This window comes from Anabrus simplex, chromosome 2 (genome assembly GCF_040414725.1).
Source record: "Anabrus simplex isolate iqAnaSimp1 chromosome 2, ASM4041472v1, whole genome shotgun sequence".
Lineage (NCBI taxonomy): Eukaryota > Metazoa > Arthropoda > Insecta > Orthoptera > Tettigoniidae > Anabrus > Anabrus simplex.
This window is the reverse complement of record NC_090266.1, coordinates 904,995,313-905,016,406: the sequence shown is the minus strand read 5'-3', so window position 1 is coordinate 905,016,406 and position 21,094 is coordinate 904,995,313. Positions and strand designations below refer to the sequence as shown.

Below are 21,094 nucleotides of genomic sequence, written 5' to 3'. Positions count from 1 at the left end.
CTTGGCTGAATGGCATAACCGAGTCCTGAAGGAGGGAGGAGAAGGTCACCGAATATGAGATAAGTGAACCAAACTTGTAAGCATGTGGTAGGATTAGACACAGTTACGCAGAAAATTAGCAATTAATTATGTAAATAGCAATCAGTGAAGCCCTTTGGCAATTAGAGCAAGACTTAGTCATGACGTAGGAGTCTACCAGGCCATTTTATTAAGATGACTTGAAGTCACTAATGTTTATAATGTATATAACTTATTATTGGGGAAGTTTCGCCTTGTGTTATATTATTTTATGGGTGATCCAGGAGCTAGGAGTAACTTAAGGTTGTTTATTTTAGTGTTAGGTCAGCATTTTCTCTATGTTTCGTGACTGATATTTTTGCTGTAAATAAGGGTCATCTAAGGAAAGCTTGTCACACTCTGATATCAGATAAGATAATAATATTAAGGTAAAGTTGCAGTTGCATGTTGCATGTGCACGATTTATCTATATGTTTCACTATGAGTAAAGTCTGTTGAGGGTATAAAAACCAAGACTGTAGGCAACGTCATCGAAATTTATGACCAAGTCCCGCACTGCCTCAGATATAACTCGAACAGAGGGCTAGAGAGCATGAAGTCGCGCCATGTGTGGAAAGCGCTGTGGTGTTATGAGAAAATAGTACGGGATAGTGCTATGAGTTAAATGAATTACACCCGCAAGAGGTCTGGTAATCGAGCCTGATCTTTAGAAAGGGAATTGGTTCCTTACTTGTAAGAATTGTGTGCACGCTCATGTTTGTCGAGAGAGGATGAAAATGAAAGCCCTCATGTGATGCCGAGATCAAAAATGCAGCTGGGGCGAGGTCAATGTTAGTGTTGTTTACGATTTTTTTGTGCGGCGGGTGACCCTCACTCTTCAGATAGCCAGGTCATTGGCACAAATACTGCACCCCAAGAAGTGTCGGCCATTTTTAAAAGCCACAGGCTGTAATGCATTCTTTCTTTTTCAGGCCGAGATTTATTGGTGACAACGATTTTTTTCTTTTCCTCTTCCACTTGCTTGTTCATATTGTTGTGTTTCGAATATATGTGATATCTTTGTGTACTAGTAGATGTGATGTTGATTGTTAGATTGTCCGGTAACTATGATGTTTACCCAGAGGATATGAGTTCACAATCCTATAATTTTAAGTGAAATCGGGCCACAAGTAGCTTCAGTGTTTTGTTTTATTTTAGTTGGCTTTTAGTGCGTTCATTGTTTCTGTTTATATGTAAATATCTCCCAAATGTAAGGGAACCTTAATGGTAAATTTATTTCTGCGAAACGTCCCTAATCCTAGCACCGCGTTTTTATTTTATGTAGGTCCAATGGTGATGTTCACCGGAGGACTTCCTAACCGGTTCATTTGTCCATCGGTCAGCACGTCATCATTTCATTTTTATCTTTGTAAATTATAAATGTAAGCCTTTTATGGCATTTTATTTTCGCACCACGAGTGTGACCTATTGTAAAGAAGTATTGTTACAAAAATATTTATGAATTGACTATGCTTTGTCAATTAAATAGTTAAAATAATTACAGAGTTCCTCATTTCCGAAATTAAGATTATTAGAGTAGTATACCTGTCCTATTATACTCTCGTCACAGGAACCCGAAACGCCTATTCTCCGGTTGCAGCTAGTCTGGTGTAATTTATTTCATGGACAGGTAAGCAGGTGAGTTATGTAACCCACTATTGTTTTATGTATTTGATCCATGGATGTATGCCCTATAGGGTATATAATCTACTAACATAAGTTGTACAATAGTACCTTTTTCAATTGTACAAAAAAAAAGAGAACTTTTCGTACATTTACGACTCTATTTTATGTACTAATATAATATGTGAGCTTTTTCTGTTTTACATTTGTATAGCTTTATCGCGCAGCACGATCACGAAGACGTTTTACTAACAACAGTTCTGCCGGTATGGTTTCAGTCAAGGATTCTAAATAGGCCATCAGTTTGTCCAGCTGCATTGTTGCCTCTCCATGAGTCATTTCTTCTGATGGAGCACGGGTTTCATTTTCGAATTCACCATCAGTGAATGAATAGTGCGTTGCATTCAGAAGAGCGTGGGTTTGAATCCCACCTCTACTCAGTTGACTTCCGGAGGCTGAGTGGACCCCGTTCCAGTCCTCCTACCACTTTTCAAATTTCGTGGCAGAGCGGGGAATCGAACCCGGGCCTCAGGGGGTGGCAGCTAATCACACTAACCACTACACCACAGAGGCAGACATTATTATTATTATTATTATTATTATTATTATTATTATTATTATTATTATTATTATTATTATTATTATTATTATAAAATTACAATTGGCTGCCTAGCCTGAGGCTGAATGATGGATATATTTGTTAGGCTTATAATCGTAGGTGCAATTGTCAGGTGTGGATGGAATTCTAAAAACTATATCAGTGACTTTTTTATACGTACGTGATATGTATTTTGGAGCATGAAGAAATGTTTTAGCGTTTCGTGTATTATAAAATTGAGGAATAGAGAGGTGGTTAAAGTTTTTGATACTATGAATCAGGATAAGAGAGGTCAAAATAATTCCACCTCATCGATTCTACCTAATATAAGTGAGAGTAGCGCTATGGCTAATAGTAGTAATGATCAATCGGCAACGATAAGTTATAAATCGAGTAATCGAACTCAAACTCACCAAGTAAGGGTTGTTAAGGAAATGGTTCAAGGGGAGGCTTCCATTCTCAGTATGCTTCAATCTCTGTTTGATGAATTGTCCAGTAATATTGATAATCAGAGTGTTGATTTGAAGGAATTGTCCAGTAAGGTCGATGAGACGGAACGGAGGCATTTAAAGCAATTGATAAAGTGGGAAGGGAAACCGATGATCAGAGGTATTTAGAAGATAGAAGTGGTCATGAAATTAAGGAAGATATGTCGGATGGCTTACTTTGTGCTAGTGGTGATGGTAATAGCACTGTGGCGATTGATAATCTTGTGTAAGTTTTTGAAATTGAAAGTGAAGATTTTCGTGTAGGTGATGAAGGTTGTTTAGTGAGGGAAGAGTGTTTATGTAGTATACATCAGAGTTCGGTTGTTTATGTTGATTTAAGTGTACATGAGAAGATTAAGGATAGGTCGATTATGTGTGAAAATAGTGACTTTGAGATTAATGAAACTCCTGGTAAGAGGGTTGAGAGTAACAGTGTTGTTGGCATGAAGGTAGTGAAAGTAGGAGCCGATATGGAAGGCGGTGAAGATGGATTAATTGTGGGGCACTAAGTAGTAAAGATGGGAATCTCGAAGTGAATTATGGTAATGATTTCAGTAATAGAGAGCCTCCGTAGCTCAGGCGGCAGCGCGCTGGCCTCTCACCTCTGGGTTCCGTGGTTCAAATCCCAGTCAATCCATGTGAGATTTGTGCTGGTCATCCTCCCCAGTTTCATCCCCCGACCCAATGTCTCTCGCTCCAGTATACTGCCCTTGAGGCGGTAGAAGTGGGATCCCTCGCTGAGTCCGAGGGAAGAACCAACCCTGGAGGGTAATAATAATAATAATAATAATGATGATAATAATAATAATAATACTAATACTAATAATAATAATAATAATAATAATAATAATAATAATAATAATAATAATAATAATAATAATAATAATAATAATAATAATAATAATAATAATAATAATAATAATAATAATAATGAATATTGCCCCACTGTTGGGTGTCAATCGGAATATGATTAAAACGATGATATGAATAAAATAAATTACTTAATCGCCTCACGCTTGGGCGTCATTTGTAATATACCTGGTGGCTCACAAGCTCCTTATTTTTTCGGAGATAGGCAACCCAAATAACGTTTATAACATAAAGATCCTTACAATTTAGTTTTATGAACACCAAATAACTTGAAATTTCCCGTTAGGGACGATAAGGCCGTACCTTTGTGTCATCACTGTAAACAGATTCAAGGACATGGCAAAGGAAAAACTACTATGCACAATTCCACGCCAAATACTAAGGATCATTCTGAAAACATGTTATTTATTGGGCCTTAAAATAACACAGGTAACCGCAATAAGATCGAATTAATAGGTTATGCCACATACTCTCTAATGACAAGGAGTTAAATGAACACTGTAAACTTTCAGTGAAGACTTTGAGACGGATATTAACTGTCGAGGTGGAACGGCTATACTTAGATACTAAACTTCTAGCAAGCGTTCTGTACGTTGACTTCGTGGCTGAATCGGTGAAGTGCTGTGGGACAGGGTGTGTGAGTATGGGAAGCGTAGTTGTTCGAATGGAGCATGAAGCAAGTTTCTTGAAGGACAGAAGTGCTCTATTTCAGTGGGAATACAACAACAATTTTTCCTATTGGTTTAAGAGGTTCGTTCTGGTTTGGCGTCTTTCCCCTAATGATGGGTGGGTGGGGGAGGGATTGGGAACGAAATCGGCCTTGGTCTTTTATTAAGGTACTGTCCCGGCATTTGCCTGGTGGTTTAAATGGGAAACCGAAGAAACCATTTTCAGGACGGCCAGCATGGGATTCGAATCCTCAACCTCCTGAGTCCAGTGCACAATAATAATAATCCACACCTACGAGGTCACATCAAAGCACTTATTCATTTTCTCGCGATGTATTTCCATGAAGAATACGTTGAATTGTTGCTAATTTATGGAGAGAGTACGGTCGAATTAATATGTAAGCTACGTGTTCCGTAATGGTAAAAAGTTAAATAAACACTGTAAAGCATTATTGAGGACTTTACGGCTGAGACGGTTAAGGATCACAAGGTGTCTGAATACCGGTAATGTAATGGCTCGATTCCACCCTTCTTTTTACAGACATATCGTGCCCCATTTTAACGGACACACAATGTTTACGCGCACTTACTAGGTCACATCACAGCACGTATTCATTCACTCACAATGAATTCCAGTGACAAGTTATTGCTCATTTATGGGGAAACAAGGCAGAACGCAGTCCAGTAGCTACGTCTCTATCACGAGAGTTTTCCTGACAGAAGACTACCGACTACCAGTACGTTCCGAAACTTTGAACGAATATTGCGGTCAACTGGGATACTTGAAGGGGTACGTTCCGTTAGAGATGCTCCTATAACGTCTGGTCCAAATGAAGAGGTTGTTTTGGACGCTGTCCAGAATAACCCTCATATTAGTACATGGACACGTGCACATCAACATCAGCCGATCATCAGTCATGCATATACTACATAACAATATATTTCACCCATACCATCTGCAGTTAAACCAGCAGCTCCACAGATGTGATTTCCATGCTGGAGTAATATTTTGTCAATGGGCATTACTCAGTGTGATCAATAATGCAGCCTTTTTGCCAAGAGTCCTGTTTTCAGATAAATCACAGTTTCACAGCAATGGCGTCGGGAATAGGCACAATATGCACTATTGGAGCGTGGAGAATCCCCATTACGTAAGACAGGGTCCATTTCAAGTACATAGAGGCGTAAATGTCTGGTGTAGGATCTTGGGTAACAATCTCATCAGACTATATTTCTTCGACGGACATCTAACGGGAGCACGGTATCTCCATTTTCTTCAAAATGAACTCCCACAGTTGCTGGAGAACGTGCCACTGCGCGAGCGGTTAAGAATATGGTTTCAAAGGGACGAAGACCCCCTCGTGGATCAGTAGACGTCCGTACCATCTTGATGCTTCATATTATCCAAATACATGGATAGCAAGGGAAGGACCAGTTCCCTGGCCCGCCAGATCACTTGAATTCTTCCTCTGGGGTCACATAAAGGGGTAGTGTATAAACAGGAGCCTGAAGATCCTGGTCACTTTCGGCAACTTATCACCGAGGCATGCCAAACTGTTACACCTGACATCTACAACGTGCAAGAATGTATTTACAACGTCTTGCTGAAGTCTGCATAAACCAAACCTGCATAAACATTTTTAACACCTGTTACAATGAATATGCAGGATACCATACTTCCTACCTACAGACCATCATGTCGTAGTCTAATCTGGCTACGTAGCATCGGATAAAACGTTCCTTTTCAGAGACAAATAAAAATTCACTCTTTGCAACAGGATAACATATACCTTTCTTTCTTCTTTCTTAATCCTTTTGCCCTCCATGGTTGGTTTTTCTCTCGGACTCAGCGAGGGATCACACCTCTGTCGCCCTAAGTGCAGTGTTGTACAGGATAATATACGGCAATATTACAGCCACTGTAAACGCCGTAATTTTTCTGTGGATTTCCGGGATTGGAGGCTGTACCTTTCTTCAGTGTGTCTTGGTCCTAAAATTTTCCTCATGATTCTTCACTCTTATTTTAGGATATTTTCGAGCTCACCCTTTTTGTGAAACGTTACAGTTTCCTCTGGATATAAAGCCTCAGGTTTGATTACAGTATTGTAATGTTTAATCTTAACGTGGAGAGACATACATTTTCTGTTGTAGATTTCTCTTATTCTCTCATATGCTCTTCTGAGTTTTTGGACACGATTGTTTTAGGTTATTTTTTCTTGTCCGGTTGGTTCGAGGATTTCACCCAGGTATTTGAAGTAAGGGACTCTGTTTATTTATCCGTATTTTGTATTGAGTCTATGGATGCCTAGTTATGAACAGAAAAATTCAGGTTTTTGGAAGGAGATATGAAGTCCGACCTTTCTGACACATTATTGGAGAATTTCAGCTTGCTTTATCGCTGTGACTTCACGCTGGACTAAAGGGCCAGGTCATCAACGAAGGCTATGCATGGAATTTCATGTTTGTTTCGTTGTGTCCTAATATTTGCTGTATTCCAGCTATTTTGCGCTTTCAGTTCTTGTTCCCATTCCCTCCACCTTATCTAGGACGAGGTTGAAGAGGAGGGGCGACAGTCCGTCTCCTTGTCGGACATCAGTTTTTATCAGGAATTCGTCTGAGATTTCTCTCATGAATTTCACTCTTGACTTCGTGTCAGTGAGGGTCTGTTTGGTCAATTTTAGCGATTTAGAGTCTATTCCATGTTCTTTCAGGATGCTGAACTGAGATTGACGATCAATTGAATCATAAGCCTTCTTGAAATCTACGAAGGTACAGATGATTGGGAGGTTTCTGAGGGCCCTGAATTTTAGAGTGGTTTTGAAGTTGAAGATCTGTTCAGCGCACGATCTGTGAGGGCGGAACTCAACTTGATATTCACCAATCTTATGTTCGAGTTGTTCTTGTATTATTTTCAACAGGCAACAGAGAAAATTGTGTAGCCGACTTCAAGGAGGGAAATTCCCCTATTGATGTTGACATCAGTTTTGTCTCCTTTTTTGTGAAGTGGGTGAATCAAGGCACATTTTGAGTCTTCGGGGTGTTTTCCATTCTTCCAGATTTTCTGTATGATTTCTGTAAGTTCTTTGAGTGAATTTGGACCAAGATTCTTAACGAATTCTGAAACAATACCGTCCCTTTCTGAGGTCCTGTTGTTCTTTAGTCGTTTAATGGGCTTTGAATTTCTTCCTGGCTTGGTGGAGGTGATTATGGGGATGTTTCTTCAAAAATCTTTCAGTGGGTTCGGGGCTGTTTAGAAGTTCTTAGAAGTATCGTGCAAGTTCTTGATAGTTTTCTTTATTAGTAAACGCCAATTTTCCGTCTTGTTTCCTGAAACCTAACTTGTTTCTTAGGATGCTTTGTAAGGGATGGACATAATTTTAAGGTTGCACTGTTGACATAGTTCAATGAGTCTTCAACCGTTTTTGTTGATAAATTTGTGCGCCGGGTAGAGTCCGACGGTTTCCTATGTTCCTTTTCTCGGCCGATTTGTGCATGGAAATCACATAAGAGTATTTTTACGTCATTGTTTGGAATTTTTGACATTACCTTTTCATGTTTGTTCCAAAATTCGTCCACGTTTTGGAGGTTCTTTTTGTTGTCTATATTTGTAGGCGCGTGTGCATTTATTAATGTATATTTTTTTATTGGTACACTGAATCCTCATGTTCATTAGGCGGTTGTTGCTGGAGTTAATTTCTTGGATCGAGTTCAGTATACTTCCTTGTACTACGAAGCTCATACCAATTAAAGGGGTCCTATTTAGAATCTTTTGGTCTGTTTCACTCTTGAATATACGATAATTTCCATAACCCAAGGTGGCATCATCAGTAAACCGACTTTCCTGCAGAGCAAGGATAAGAATATTTTACCGATCAATTTCTGACTAAATTTAGTAATATTCTTGATTGAATCAAAGTGCTGATATTGAATGTACCAATGTTTGCGGATTTTCTTGTGGGACAGTTTACCAGAGAGCTCCGATCTCTCCCATATTTTCATGATCGTCCAGGCTCCCAAGAATCGGAAAGCCTAGTTGCCTTCTCAGTGCGACGGGTGGATTGGTTACCACCCGGGGTAATGTTGTTACTACGCTCACGAATCATGTTTGGCTTGTAATAGGAGATCCAGCAGTGATGTGTGCTTAGAACCAGGGATTGTTAGTTCCCGGAGCTTGGTATTGCCGCCGCATCCAAAAAGTGTCAGACGCGGACCAGGAAGCCGGTGGGTACCACTCAGACGCACCTGGATTTTAAACAGGCTTTTTATTACTATACCAAAAAGCAAGAATGCCTCTTCCGCCAGTTCCGCCGAACCAATGATCTTAATCTTAAGCTTCACTGCCGTTGAGGTCTGCTCAATTGATACCTACGTGACTCAAGCCGGGAAGCCACTTTCTCGGTAAATGAATATGAAACTGCTTCCTGTTATAAGAGAAATCTAGTTCAGCGGTATCATAAATGGTTTCACGACGCATTTTAAGGGTTAAAATCATCTTTAAATAAATATTACCGGTATTATTATTTTAAATATTTTAAATATTTTAAGTATTTTAACAGTATTCAAGTAGCAACAACATTGATAGCTCACTGGCAGTGCAGACTTCCACTCACCTATTTGAAACCGAGCAAGTATCTGCGCGGTTTTGGTCACGTAGCTGTTAGCTTGCATTCGAGAGGTATTGGGTTCGAACCTAGCTGTCGGCAGCCCTAAAGATGTTTTTCTGTGGCTTCCCTTTTTACACCGGGCTGTAGCTTACTTAAGGCCACGGTCGCTTCGTTCCCACTCCTGGCCATTTCCTATTCCATCGTCGGTATACGATCTAACTGTGTCTGTGCGACGTAAAGCAACTTGTGTGTCATCTAACACTGGGAATGGTAACATTTATCTGGGCTCAAGACGGGTTTTATTCAGCGTTGTGTGATCATTGCAGCAGGACTAACCTGTCTGCACATTCGAGTCATACAACATTCTTAAGGAGGCAACCGCTATGTATGCAAGTGATGATAACATGGATATCATATTACTCTAACCAGCAAATTGGCCGTGCGGTTAAAGTCGCACAGCTGTGAGATTGCATTCGGGACATAGTGGGTTCACATCTCACCGGATTTTCGTGGTTTCCCATCTTAACATCAGGTCATGTCTCCTACCATCCCAATCCCATCCCTTTCTGAAAAACCTTCGATGTGTTAGTGCGACGGTAAACAAGTAGTAGATATTACTTTACGGAGAAACAAGGCGTGATGCACGGGAAGCACGAAGTTTATACAAAGAACGATTTCTTGAATGAAGACTACGAACTGCGGATACGTTTCGAAAGGTTGAAAAACGCCTGCTTAGAACAATGTCCGCTAAAGGTGATCGCCTGCCCGGAATGCCTGTAAAAATGAGATGGCGTATGGCTTTTAGTGCCGGGAGTGTCCGAGGACATATTCGGCTCGGCAGATACAGGTCTCTTGATTGGACGTCCGTAGGCGACCTGCGTGTCGTGATGAGGATGAAATGATGATGAATACGGCACATACACCCAGCCCCCGTGTCAGCGAAATTAACCAATTATGGTTAAAATTCCCGAGCCTGCCGGGAATCGAACCCGGGACCCCTGTGACCAAAGTCCAGTACGCTAACTATTTAGCCATAGAGCCGGACTGATGCCTCAGTGACATTTACTGATAACGGAGATGTGCATAATGCAATTGAGGACAATCAGTATACCACCTTACTTGATCTGAACAGCAGCCTGACGTCCGTTTTGCACCACAATACATTCAACCCGCACCATACACAACTACACCAGGAACTCCACGGGCACGTGGCATATCCTCGATTAACACTGCAACTATTGGAAAGTAATACAGACTTTTTATAAAGCAAGCTGCATTTAAGGTACAATGGGGGTGTCAACGTGTGGTGCGGGATACTAGACGACCAGCTAACTGGACCACATTTTTTTCGATATGATTAAGGATCTCGGTCCAGCAGGATGGATATATCCGTATATGTGGATTGGACGACGATGCTCTATCACACGGCCGACAAAATCACCCGACCTTAACCCACTGTGGTGACAAATAAAGGAAAGGGGTTATGCATCCGAATGATCTGAGGCTGCACATCACTGAAGCCTGCAGGAGCACTACGCCACGCCATGCAGCAATGTGCACGGATGTGTCTTCCGCAACGTGCTCAAACTTGCACAAAAAAGGACGAGACTATTCAGTCCATTATAGGTCAACACCCCATCGCCCCCGGCCGTTAATAGCTGGTTCCGCTATATATAGCCCGTTTAAGGGCTACCTAACATGCGATACGTCGAATGTGTTGTTTGATCATAATTACTATTAGTCTTCATTTATTGCAGATTACATGGGATTGAAATACATGCATAACATTTTAAAACTATTGTACCAGCACACTGTTGGCCGTTAACGACCGCGGCCACGGAGAAATCTGCTACAGTTTTTTCTGATCAACACCGAGCGCTTCCTACATACGCGTAGCACAGTTCTATGCGTTCACACATTATTACTCCTTATTGATGCTTTGTCAGCAACGAATACACGTATTTTAAGCCATGTATCTATAATAATCTACTCAACTTATAAGTAAGTTTTCATATTTACATGACTTTCAAAAATCCTTTATTCTATACCATGTGGATTATAAAACGTAGGCACGGGACTGTGATAAATACCTATGTATTTGCCGAGATTTGAACTGTGGTGGGCATGATTAGGAGCTAGCAAAGATGAGGCGGAGGTTACATGCCCATGTCTGAACTTCTAATTATTGATACGTTGCACATTTTCAATACACCATCTTAATAATCGAGAACTAATTGCGTGTTATTGAAGTTCATCAACTCAATTTCGTTTGAAGAATTTGTAATCAGTTTATCTGACTAATTCAGTTCTTTGAATTTTCGAAATACGTGTAGTTTAATATAGGACAGAACCCTGTACCTTTTGTTACGTTCCTTCAGAGTCAAGATAAGTGTAATGAAAGATATTTGTGCTTGTCGTCATCTAGTAAAATATAGGAAAGTTAATAATATGACTACGATGGGATAGGAAAGGGCTAGGTGCGTCAAGGCTGCTACCGTGGCCTTAATTAAGGTACAGCCCCTGATGTAAAAATGAGAAACCACGGAAAACCATTTTGAGGCCTTCCGACCGTGGGGTTCGAACCCACTATCTGCCGAATGCAATATGACAGCTCCGTGACGTAAATCACGCAGGCTCTCGCTCGGTAACGTGAGGAAAGTGTTCTTTAAGGCAGGCCGAATAGCGTCTAGATGTACACTAGGGCAATTAATTAGCATCAGCTTTCCAAAACTAATTGGAAGGTCATGTTCTTCCCCATCCCTTCTGAACCGGGTTTTACGGTAGCGAATCAGACTCACGTGTGTGGCGACCAACATCCACAGAGTTGAATAAGGGATGTGGCAGCAGGCTCACTGTAAATAAAGCACGCCCCATCTCGGGGGAGTACGGTGGTAGGGGAGAATATAATGCCATAGCTCGAACCTTCTCTAGCCATTCCAGTCCTTGTCCGAATATATCCATTACTTTCTTAGACTAATATACTGCACTATTGTGTTCAACCACCGAAAAGAGAATATAACTGCGTGCATTAATTATCAGACAGACAAAGGAATTCCGAATGCCACCGGTTCTTACCTCTTCGGACCTGGACTTTTTGTTGCATTATTTCTGCACTTATGCAATTTGGGATAAAATGTCTGGAAACAAAATTTATATATATGCCATTTGTATTCTGGAATGGTACCAGCAGCAACCTGCGTGTTTTGAGAGCTTACAGCACCTGGTGCCGAGCAAAGGGGTGCTGGAGCGCTGCATTGCCATATGTTCCGGCTGATGTTTCTACAAACACAGTCAACCCCTATCGCTCTGCGCTAGGTGCTGTGGAAAACATCCATGTACAGGAATCATGAGAGCGTTTACGAAATATTACTTATTGTTAATATTTTTCTGACGTGGCTCAGCAGTATTATTATCGGCTCAAATATCGTAAGACATTCTCCTCACTCCCTTTCCTCCCCGGCTTCTATAAATGTATCTCGGGACGATTGGTTTCAATTTTTAGGCATATTTCAGCAGCAGAATGGCACGTATGAATGGAGTACCTGTATTCATATTTGTATTATCGTAGAATGCCTTTACCGGCAGAACGTAGTGTTTACAATGCACTGTGTCTTCTGGTGTTGGCTAGAACAAATTTGTTACATTCATTGACCTGTCTCAGTCACATTCTTGGCTGTGAAAATACAAAAAAATGACGAGGTATGAGTGATTCAAGTAACACCATTACTTATGCAGCCAGTCCCTGTTATGAATGGTGTGAAAATATTGTTCATATGGTCGGTTGGTGCGGGCATTTCAGTGGGCTTGGCAGACTGAAATGTAATACCAACTTCTGGCTAAGAATGGAAAGCAACGGGAAACTACCTCACTCCTCATTTCCCTTGTACGTTTCTTCAGTGACGCCTGGGCCACCTATGACGGCTGATGGCGGAGCTGTTGAGGTCCAAACCAGCCTCCGCCTGACAACCCAACATGCCTTATCGTTGAAATATCCGTTGACATCGTCACCAATAATAATTAGATTGGCCTGATCAATATTCTGGGTTCAGATCCTGTGAGGATGGGCGAAATATCTAACAGCGTGCTTTTCTTTGAACAAAGAAACAAAATCAATCGGCTGAAATCCGAAGCAGAAGAAAACAGCTAAAGCATTCCAACCATAGCACATGATTCTATATTTCTAAAATCTCACGTGTTTTGTCCAAAATTCCAAGCATCGAAGCCCGTCCGCTTTAATGAGCAGTTCAATAAATACAAGGATTACATTAAAAATTACGCTATACTACAAGATAAGAGCCTCCGTGGCTCAGATGATAGCGCGCCGGCATCTCACCGCTGGTTTCCATGGTTCTAATCCCGGTCACTCCATCTGAGATTTATGCTGAACAAAGTGGAGGCGGGACAGGTTTTTCTCCGGGTATTCCGGTTTTCCCTGTCATTTTTAATTCCAGCAACACTCTCCAATATAATTTCTTTCCATCTGTCAGTCATTAATCATTGCCCCAGAGGAGTGCGATAGGCTTCGGCAATCGGCACAATTCCTATTCTCGCCGCTAGATGGGGCTTCATTCATTCCATTCCTGACCCGGTTGAATGACTGGAAACAGGCTGTGGATTTTCATTTTGTCATTTTCACTACAAGATTTATAATAAACTGAAATGATATACACAGTCTTGATAACGATACATTTATTTATTAACACAAACACAGTTGCTCTATAAATGTTTAGCTTATTTCAAAAACCCATAAATCAGATAATGATGATATCACTCAAAAACAGCCACTGTTAACCCGGGCCATGTGCTATATAATACTAATTGCAACATAGAACTCAGACCAGCCGCCTCAGGGAGCTTTGGACACAGAAGGAAGGGAAGGAAAAAGCGCGCGACCTGGGATTGGCTTAAACGGGAGGTGTGTACTGGTTGTCATCGTAACTGCTATGTGAAGCTACGCCGCTGCGAGCTGTCAGAACATCCAAGTTGTTTTAATAGAACTATAGGTGTTTATTGAATAAGTTTTCCCATTACCTCATACAAAAAATATAATGGGTTAAATGGATCATAATTCATTCTTAGGAAGGAGAAAATACACATTAATGACAACAAATGATACTGCTGACATTTTAAAACATATTTGGAGCAATTTGTATGAAGAAAGAATCACGAGTTTCATTCAATCTGTTTCTAGCAGATCATTTATCAACATAACACACATGTGTGGAATGTATTTAAACAATGTATTTCCTTGGAGGCCGGCCCCGTGGTGTAGGGGTAGCGTGCCTGCCTCTTACCCGGAGGCCACGGGTTCGATTCCCGGCCAGGTCAGGTATTTTTACCTAGACCTGAGGGCTGGTTCGAGGTCCACTCACCCTACGTGATTAGAATTGAGGAGCTATCTGACGGTGAGATGGCGGCCCCGGTCTAGAAAGCCAAGAATAACGGCCGAGAGGATTCGGCGTGCTGACCACACGACACCTCGTAATCTGCAGGCCTTCGGGCTGAGCAGCGGTCGCTTGGTAGGCCAAGGCCCTCCAAGGGCTGTAGTGCGATGGGGTTTGGTTTGGTTTTTTGTTTCCTTGGAGAGTAGCAAATAGACTCACACTTAACACATTGAGTTTTGGTTCTATTTTTGTATCGACAAATTCTAGGCCTGGCACCTGCTGGCCAACCACAGCAACAGATGAAATGTCGTATGGCTTTTAGTGCCGGGATATCCCAGGACGGGTTCGGCTCGCCAGGTGCAGGTCTTTCTATTTGACACCCGTAGGCGACCTGCGTGTCATGATGAGGATGAAATGATGATGAAGACACCACATACACCCAGCCCCCGTGCCATTGGAATTAGCCAATTAAGATTAAAATCCCCGACCCGGCCGGGAATCGAACCCGGGACCTTCTGAACCGAAGGCCAGTACGCTGACCGTTCAGCCAACGAGTCGGACACAGCAACAGATACAAAGAGAATACACAATGCGAGAAGAGGCTCGTTAGCGCGCCACATTTCTTGAAAACTAACCCACAAGATCGTGGGGATTAGGTGTGAAGGGCATAGGGAGAAATAAAAATGGTAACGTAGTTAAAAGCATTTGCTCTCGTTTTCTAGTTCTTGTAAGTAATGAATTGGTTTTTACTTACTGTGCATCACTCGATGATGATGATGAGGATGATAGTTTTTAACATTGCTACCCGGGGAGTTGGCCATGCGTTTAGGGGCGCACAGCTGCGAGCTGGCATTCGGGAGATAATGGGTTCGAACCCCACTGTCGGCTTCCCTGAAGATGGTTTTCCATGGTTTCTTATTTTTACACCAGTCAAATGGTGGGACTGTATCTTCGTTGAGGCTACGGCCGCTTCCTTCCCACTCCTGGGCCTTTCCTGTCTCATCATCGCCATAAGACCTATCTGTGCCGGTGCGACGTAAATAATATTGAAAAGAAATAAAAACATTGCCTCGATTGCTGTAGACTTTAATGGAATGCCAAAAATAAAGTCTGAGAAAGGGACTGCTTAACCTGCCGATATATCTACTGCCGCGAATCTCTCTTATTAAGGAATCTTACATTACCGACTTCGCCAATGTTGAGAACAAGAAGCAGCTATGCAGTCAGGTATTATTAGAAGAATTGAAGATTTGATATCCCTGGTGAGGCGTGGAGATGGTGTGCGTAGAAATTGGTCTCTTTATATGAAAACTGAAACATACTGCGTCGCCGGGAATAGTAGCTCAGAAGGTAGAGCACTGGTCTTTTGCGATCAACTTCTCGAGTTCGATCTTGGCTCAGTTCGGTGGTATTTGAAGGTGCTCAAATACGTCAACCTCGTGTTGGAGGATTCACTGGCACGTAGAATGACTCCTTTGGGACGAAATTTCGGCAACCTGGCTTCACCGAAAACCATAAAATAATATAGTTAAAGGGACGTAAAATTATTTTTATTGTTATTATTATTACGTAGGTGGATCAAAAGGGTAGTTGCACTAACGCGTCGCAGCAGCGCGCTGTGTGTCGCAAACATGGGCACAGCGGAGAAATGGACAGACACTGCCCACACGCCTGTCAGGCAGGTCGCTGTGGTGTCTCGTCTAGTATTGTGTGAATAGCGGTCAAATGCAATGGCGCGTCAACTGGACGTTCACTCCAAATATGAGGTGCGTGCGACAATCCGATTCCTATGGGCCAAAAGGAAGAATTGCACGGACATTCATCGTGAAATTAGTGCTGTGTGTGGGAAGCGGGCCATTTCCCGGCGAGGTATCGTAAAGTGGTGTCAGCAATTCGAAGTCGGACGCACGGATATCACGGACAACCATCGTGAAGGCGGGCCCGCAACGTCCAGGACCCATGCAAAGGTCAACAGTGTGAATGCGATCATTAGAGAGAACCGGTAATTAAACTAAGAGAAATCACGACGCAGCTGAACATGTCATATGGCAGTGTGTTCGCCATTGTTCACGAGGACCTTGGATATCGTAAGCTGTGTCAAAGATGGGTCCCACGTCTTCTCACCGATGAGCACAAGGGACAACGTTTCCAATCCTTTTTGGCATTTTTGCAACGCTATGCCGCAGACGGTAACGGGTATCTGCGGCGAATCGTCACAGGCGACAAAACGTGGGTCCACCACTTCACCCCCGAAACGAAGCGAACATCAATGGAATGGGTGCACCCCTCATCACCACAACGAAAGAAGGCCAAGGTTCATCCTTCAGCCGGTAAGGTTATGGCGACAGTGTTCTTTGACATGGAGGGTTTGCTGCACGTGGAATTCATGCCGAAAGAAACGACGATCAACGCGGCGTCGTATTGTCAAACGTTGCACCGGTTGCGTAAAGCGATTAAAGAGAAGCGCTGGGGGAAATTGTGAGCCGGTGTGATTTTGTTGCACGATAACGCAACACTTCACAGGGTCCGCCAAACGAGAGAACTGCTGCAGCATTTCAAGCGGGAGGTCTGGCAACATCCACCCTGCAGTCCCGACCTAGCGCCATGTGACTTTCATCTGTTCGGTAAGCTCAAAACGGACCTCGGTGGTCGACATTTCCAGACCGATGAGGAGGTGAAGGCCGCTGTCTCCGAGTGGTTTCAGAACGCTGGAGGAAATTTCTATGCATCCGGCATCGACAAGTTGGTTGTGCATTCGCAGAAATGTTTGAAGTCTCTTGGAAACTATGTGGAAAAGTGACGTTACAGTGTATGTCTTTATAGTCGTGTTGCTGTTGTATAGGTGGTGTAATAAATGGCCATAACTGGGAAGTGCAACTTATTTTCTGATCTGCCCTCGTATTATTATTATTATTATTATTATTATTATTATTATTATTATTATTATTATTATTATTATTATTATATGCTCTGCCGTTTACATACATCAGTTCTCAATATATGTTAGGTTTCATCGAGAGCAAATTGTAAAAACAGCTGTGGAGTATATGAACAGCAGAATCAACTTCCAAAATAATGTATCTGAGCGACTTCAACCATCAATAGGATTGAGGCAAGGAGAGGCATACTTTTCATCCTGGTCCTGGACATGGTAGTCAGGGAGCCGGTCAGAGAAACTGAAGGCACCAAGACCTCTACTAACACAAGGGAGCAGTAGGAGCAAAGGTCAGTATCCATGTGGAATGTTGACACATCAGAAGTCAGAACAAAAATGTTCAACTACTAGCAAAAAATAAGTAAATGAGAAATACAGCTGAAAAGTACATATCGTAGGTGCTGATAATCTGCACGTGGTTTAAGAACGGCATAAGAGAACCAATCGAAGAAAAAACTCTCCCGAGGGAGGGATTTGAATACTGACAGGATCTCGCTACGGTAACACCGGCTGATTTCTCGAGAACACCGCCTCGCAAAGCTCAATTGAATTCGCCCTCGAAGCGATCGATGTGATTGGCTAACTTCATCAAGCTGATGAAATGACTCTGGCGCGAAATCTAATTACTTTTTCAAATTATTTATCAGTACGGCCAACCCTCTAACGTACATAGGACCGGGTGAGTTGGCCGTGCGGTTAGGCACGCGCGGCTGTGAACTTACATCCAGGAGATAGTGGGTTCGAATCCCACTGTCGGCAGCCCAGAGGATGATTTTCACACCAGGCAAATGCTGGGGCTGTACCTTAATTAAGGCCACGGGCGCTTCCTTCCAACTCCTAGGACTTTCCTATCCCATCGTCGCCATAAACCTATCTGTGTCGGTGCGCCGTAAAGCCACTAGCAAATACAAACAAATAAACGTACATAGGGTGTACCAGGTTCACATTGTTTACGACCACACTGTATACAAATTTTCTGCTCTTTTTACTGAAAGTATTACTTAAAGAATGATGCACTATCAGAAACAATTTCAACTTAATTTCGATTATTGTCGTTTTACGGGGTCTAACAACGTACTGGACTTCTGTCCTGTGGGCTCCAGTTTCGATTTCTGACTGCGCATTTTAGCTGTGTATAGCAAGTGCCTCTGGCTTGTCTTGATTCACTTCTGTTCATCTACATACACCATACCAAACTACTAACCACTACCCAAACACGCAATGTATCTGAGCGACTTCAACCATCAACAGGATTGAGGCAAGGGGAGGCATACTTTTCAACCTGGTCCTGGACATGGTAGTCAGGGAGCCGGTCAGAGAAACTGAAGGCACCAAGACCTCTACTAACACAAGGGAGCAATAAGAGCAAAGGTCAGGATCCATGTAGGAAGTTGACAAAAATGTTAACCTACTAGCAAAAAATAAATAAGTGAGAAATTGCAATTGTGATCACGTCCATCTACGTACGATTGGCGTGAGGAAGAGCATCCGAACATAAAAATGAGACAAATCCACACCATGTTTCGACCCTACTCAATTCGGAAAAATGTCAGGAATAAGAAGAACAATCATAGAACTGGCGAAGCCAGCTATGGAAATATTTTGATAGGGGTTTAACGTGGAATTAACTCAGATATATTTTCGGCGACGATAGAACAGAAAAGGGCTAGGACTTTTTTTTTTTGCTAGGGGCTTTACGTCGCGCCGACACAGATAGGTCTTATGGCGACGATGGGATAGGGAAGGCCTAGGAGTTGGAAGGAAGCGGCCGTGGCCTTAATTAAGGTACAGCCCCAGCATTTGCCTGGTGTGAAAATGGGAAACCACGGAAAACCATTTTCAGGGCTGCCGATAGTGGGATTCGAACCTACTATCTCCCGGATGCAAGCTCACAGCCGCGCACCTCTACGCGCACGGCCAACTCGCCCGGTAGGGCTAGGACTAGCAAGGAAGTGGCATTGGCCTTAATTAAAGTTCAGTCCCAGCATTCACCTAGTGTGGAGATGGGAAGGAACGCAAAATCGTCTTCAGAGCTGCCCGTGGTGGGTTTCAAATCTATCATCTCTCGAATGCAAGCTTAAAACTTGCTTGGTTTATGGAAATAGACCAGGTGGTTTATTCCTGCATAGTGCAATTATAACCATTTTATATAATAATTTCAAATACTTCTGATATTCCAAACATTTATCCTCAAATACTCCAGATGACATTCGAAATACATTTTGCAGGGCGAGTTGGCGATGCGGTTATGGTCGGGTAGTTGTGAGCTTGCATTCAAAAGATGCTAGGTTGGAATCCCACCATCGGTATACCTGAACATGGGTTCTGTGCTTTCCCATTTTCACATCAGGCAAATGCTGGGCATGTACCTTAATTAATGCTATAGCCGCAACCTTCCCATTCCTAACCTTTTCCCATTCTTGCATTGTCGAAAATCTTCGAAGTCTTAGCGTGACGTTAAGCCACTAGGAAAAGAAATAATTAATTTAAAGATTAGGTGTCCTTATTACATTAAACTTGGTGTTTAAGTCCGGCCAGTATTCAGTAATCGGGAGACAGTGGGTTCGAACCCCACTGTCGGCAGCCCTGAAAATGATTTTCCGTGGTTTCCCATTTTCACACCAGGCCACGGTCGATTCCTTCCCATTCCTAGGCCTTTCCTGTCCCATCGTCGCCACAAGACATATCTGTGTCGGCGCGACGTAGAGCAAATAGCAGGAAAAAACTTTGTGATATTGTCCGGTTTCTGCCGTACCAAATAATTCCGGCCACTTCCGTTATTCAAGTCTCTCCTCGATCGTTCAACCTTAATGAGGAAAATGTGGGCACTTACCCAAGCTATAACGCCACAGGTCCTTTAGGGGCAGATTGCCGTTGCGCCCTCCGAGTAGGTAGACGTGCCCGCCAAGCAGCGTGGCGCTGTGTTTGGAGCGCGAGGAAGGGGCAGCACCGTCAGGGGGTGGCGACACAACGCTCCACATCCCCCACACCTGAAACATAGAGCTATTAATACTTCACTTCACTATTCAGCGTCATTGTTCACGCTGTGTGGGCATAATTTATAAAATAGGCACTTAAGAAGGACTGCAATGTAAATGTTTAAAGAAGCCATGAAAAATAGTGACAAGCACAGGTGGTTAAGCCGTAGCTCGTCTTCCGATACACTGTCGTAGCTTGTTAGGTTCCAAGCAGTATTGAATAATAATAATAATAATAATAATAATAATAATAATAATAATAATAATAATAATAATAATAATAATAATAATAATAATAATAATAATAATTGTACCGGGCGGCACACCTCCACGCCGCTAATTCAAATATTGCGCCAGTTGAAAGCTCTCTACAGGAGAAACTCTGAACTTTAAAATCTGTATTAAATCAATTGTTTCTCGGAAGATGTCTCTACTGTAAATTTTGAAGTGTTTTGAACTATGTCTATTTCGACTTGTATTTGTTTGCTCTGTAGCAAGAAGTGTGGACATTCTCTTCTAGATGGCACTACTTAAGAACTATAATCGTGCACCCTAGTGCGAAGTGAAGGAACTTTTTTTTTGAAGAAATTAGGTATTCATAAGTTTGTTCTTTGTTAAATTTCTTTCATTCATTTTTTGGGTTGGCAGTATAACCCCTCTCTTTCCGCCAGTTTTGAATTTGACCAATCAGTAATTTCTGTAATTAATTTTCCACCAATCCTAGATGTCTTCTTCAGTTTTGACTTGTAATCTTCAGCCGACCAATAAAAGTTTATGGGCGTGTTGTTTTCATTCATGAAAGGTCTCGAATGTTCCACGAGGGTATATAAACTGCTGATTTTCTTGTCTCGGAGCCACTTCAGTAACATCTTTCGCAGTGTGTGAACAT

At 42.3% G+C, this 21,094-nt stretch overlaps 1 protein-coding gene across 1 annotated transcript in view; it reads right to left on the bottom strand.

Annotated features, from left to right (window-relative positions):
• LOC136863175 (RING finger protein B-like) overlaps positions 1-20,208 on the bottom strand; it is a 374,129-nt gene extending 353,921 nt beyond the window's left edge. The window contains exon 1 of the mRNA XM_067139526.2: positions 20,061-20,208. Within this exon, the coding sequence (XP_066995627.2) occupies positions 20,061-20,208 (148 nt within the window). The remainder of the gene's footprint in view (positions 1-20,060) is intronic.
• Between the last annotated feature and the right edge of the window lie 886 nt (positions 20,209-21,094).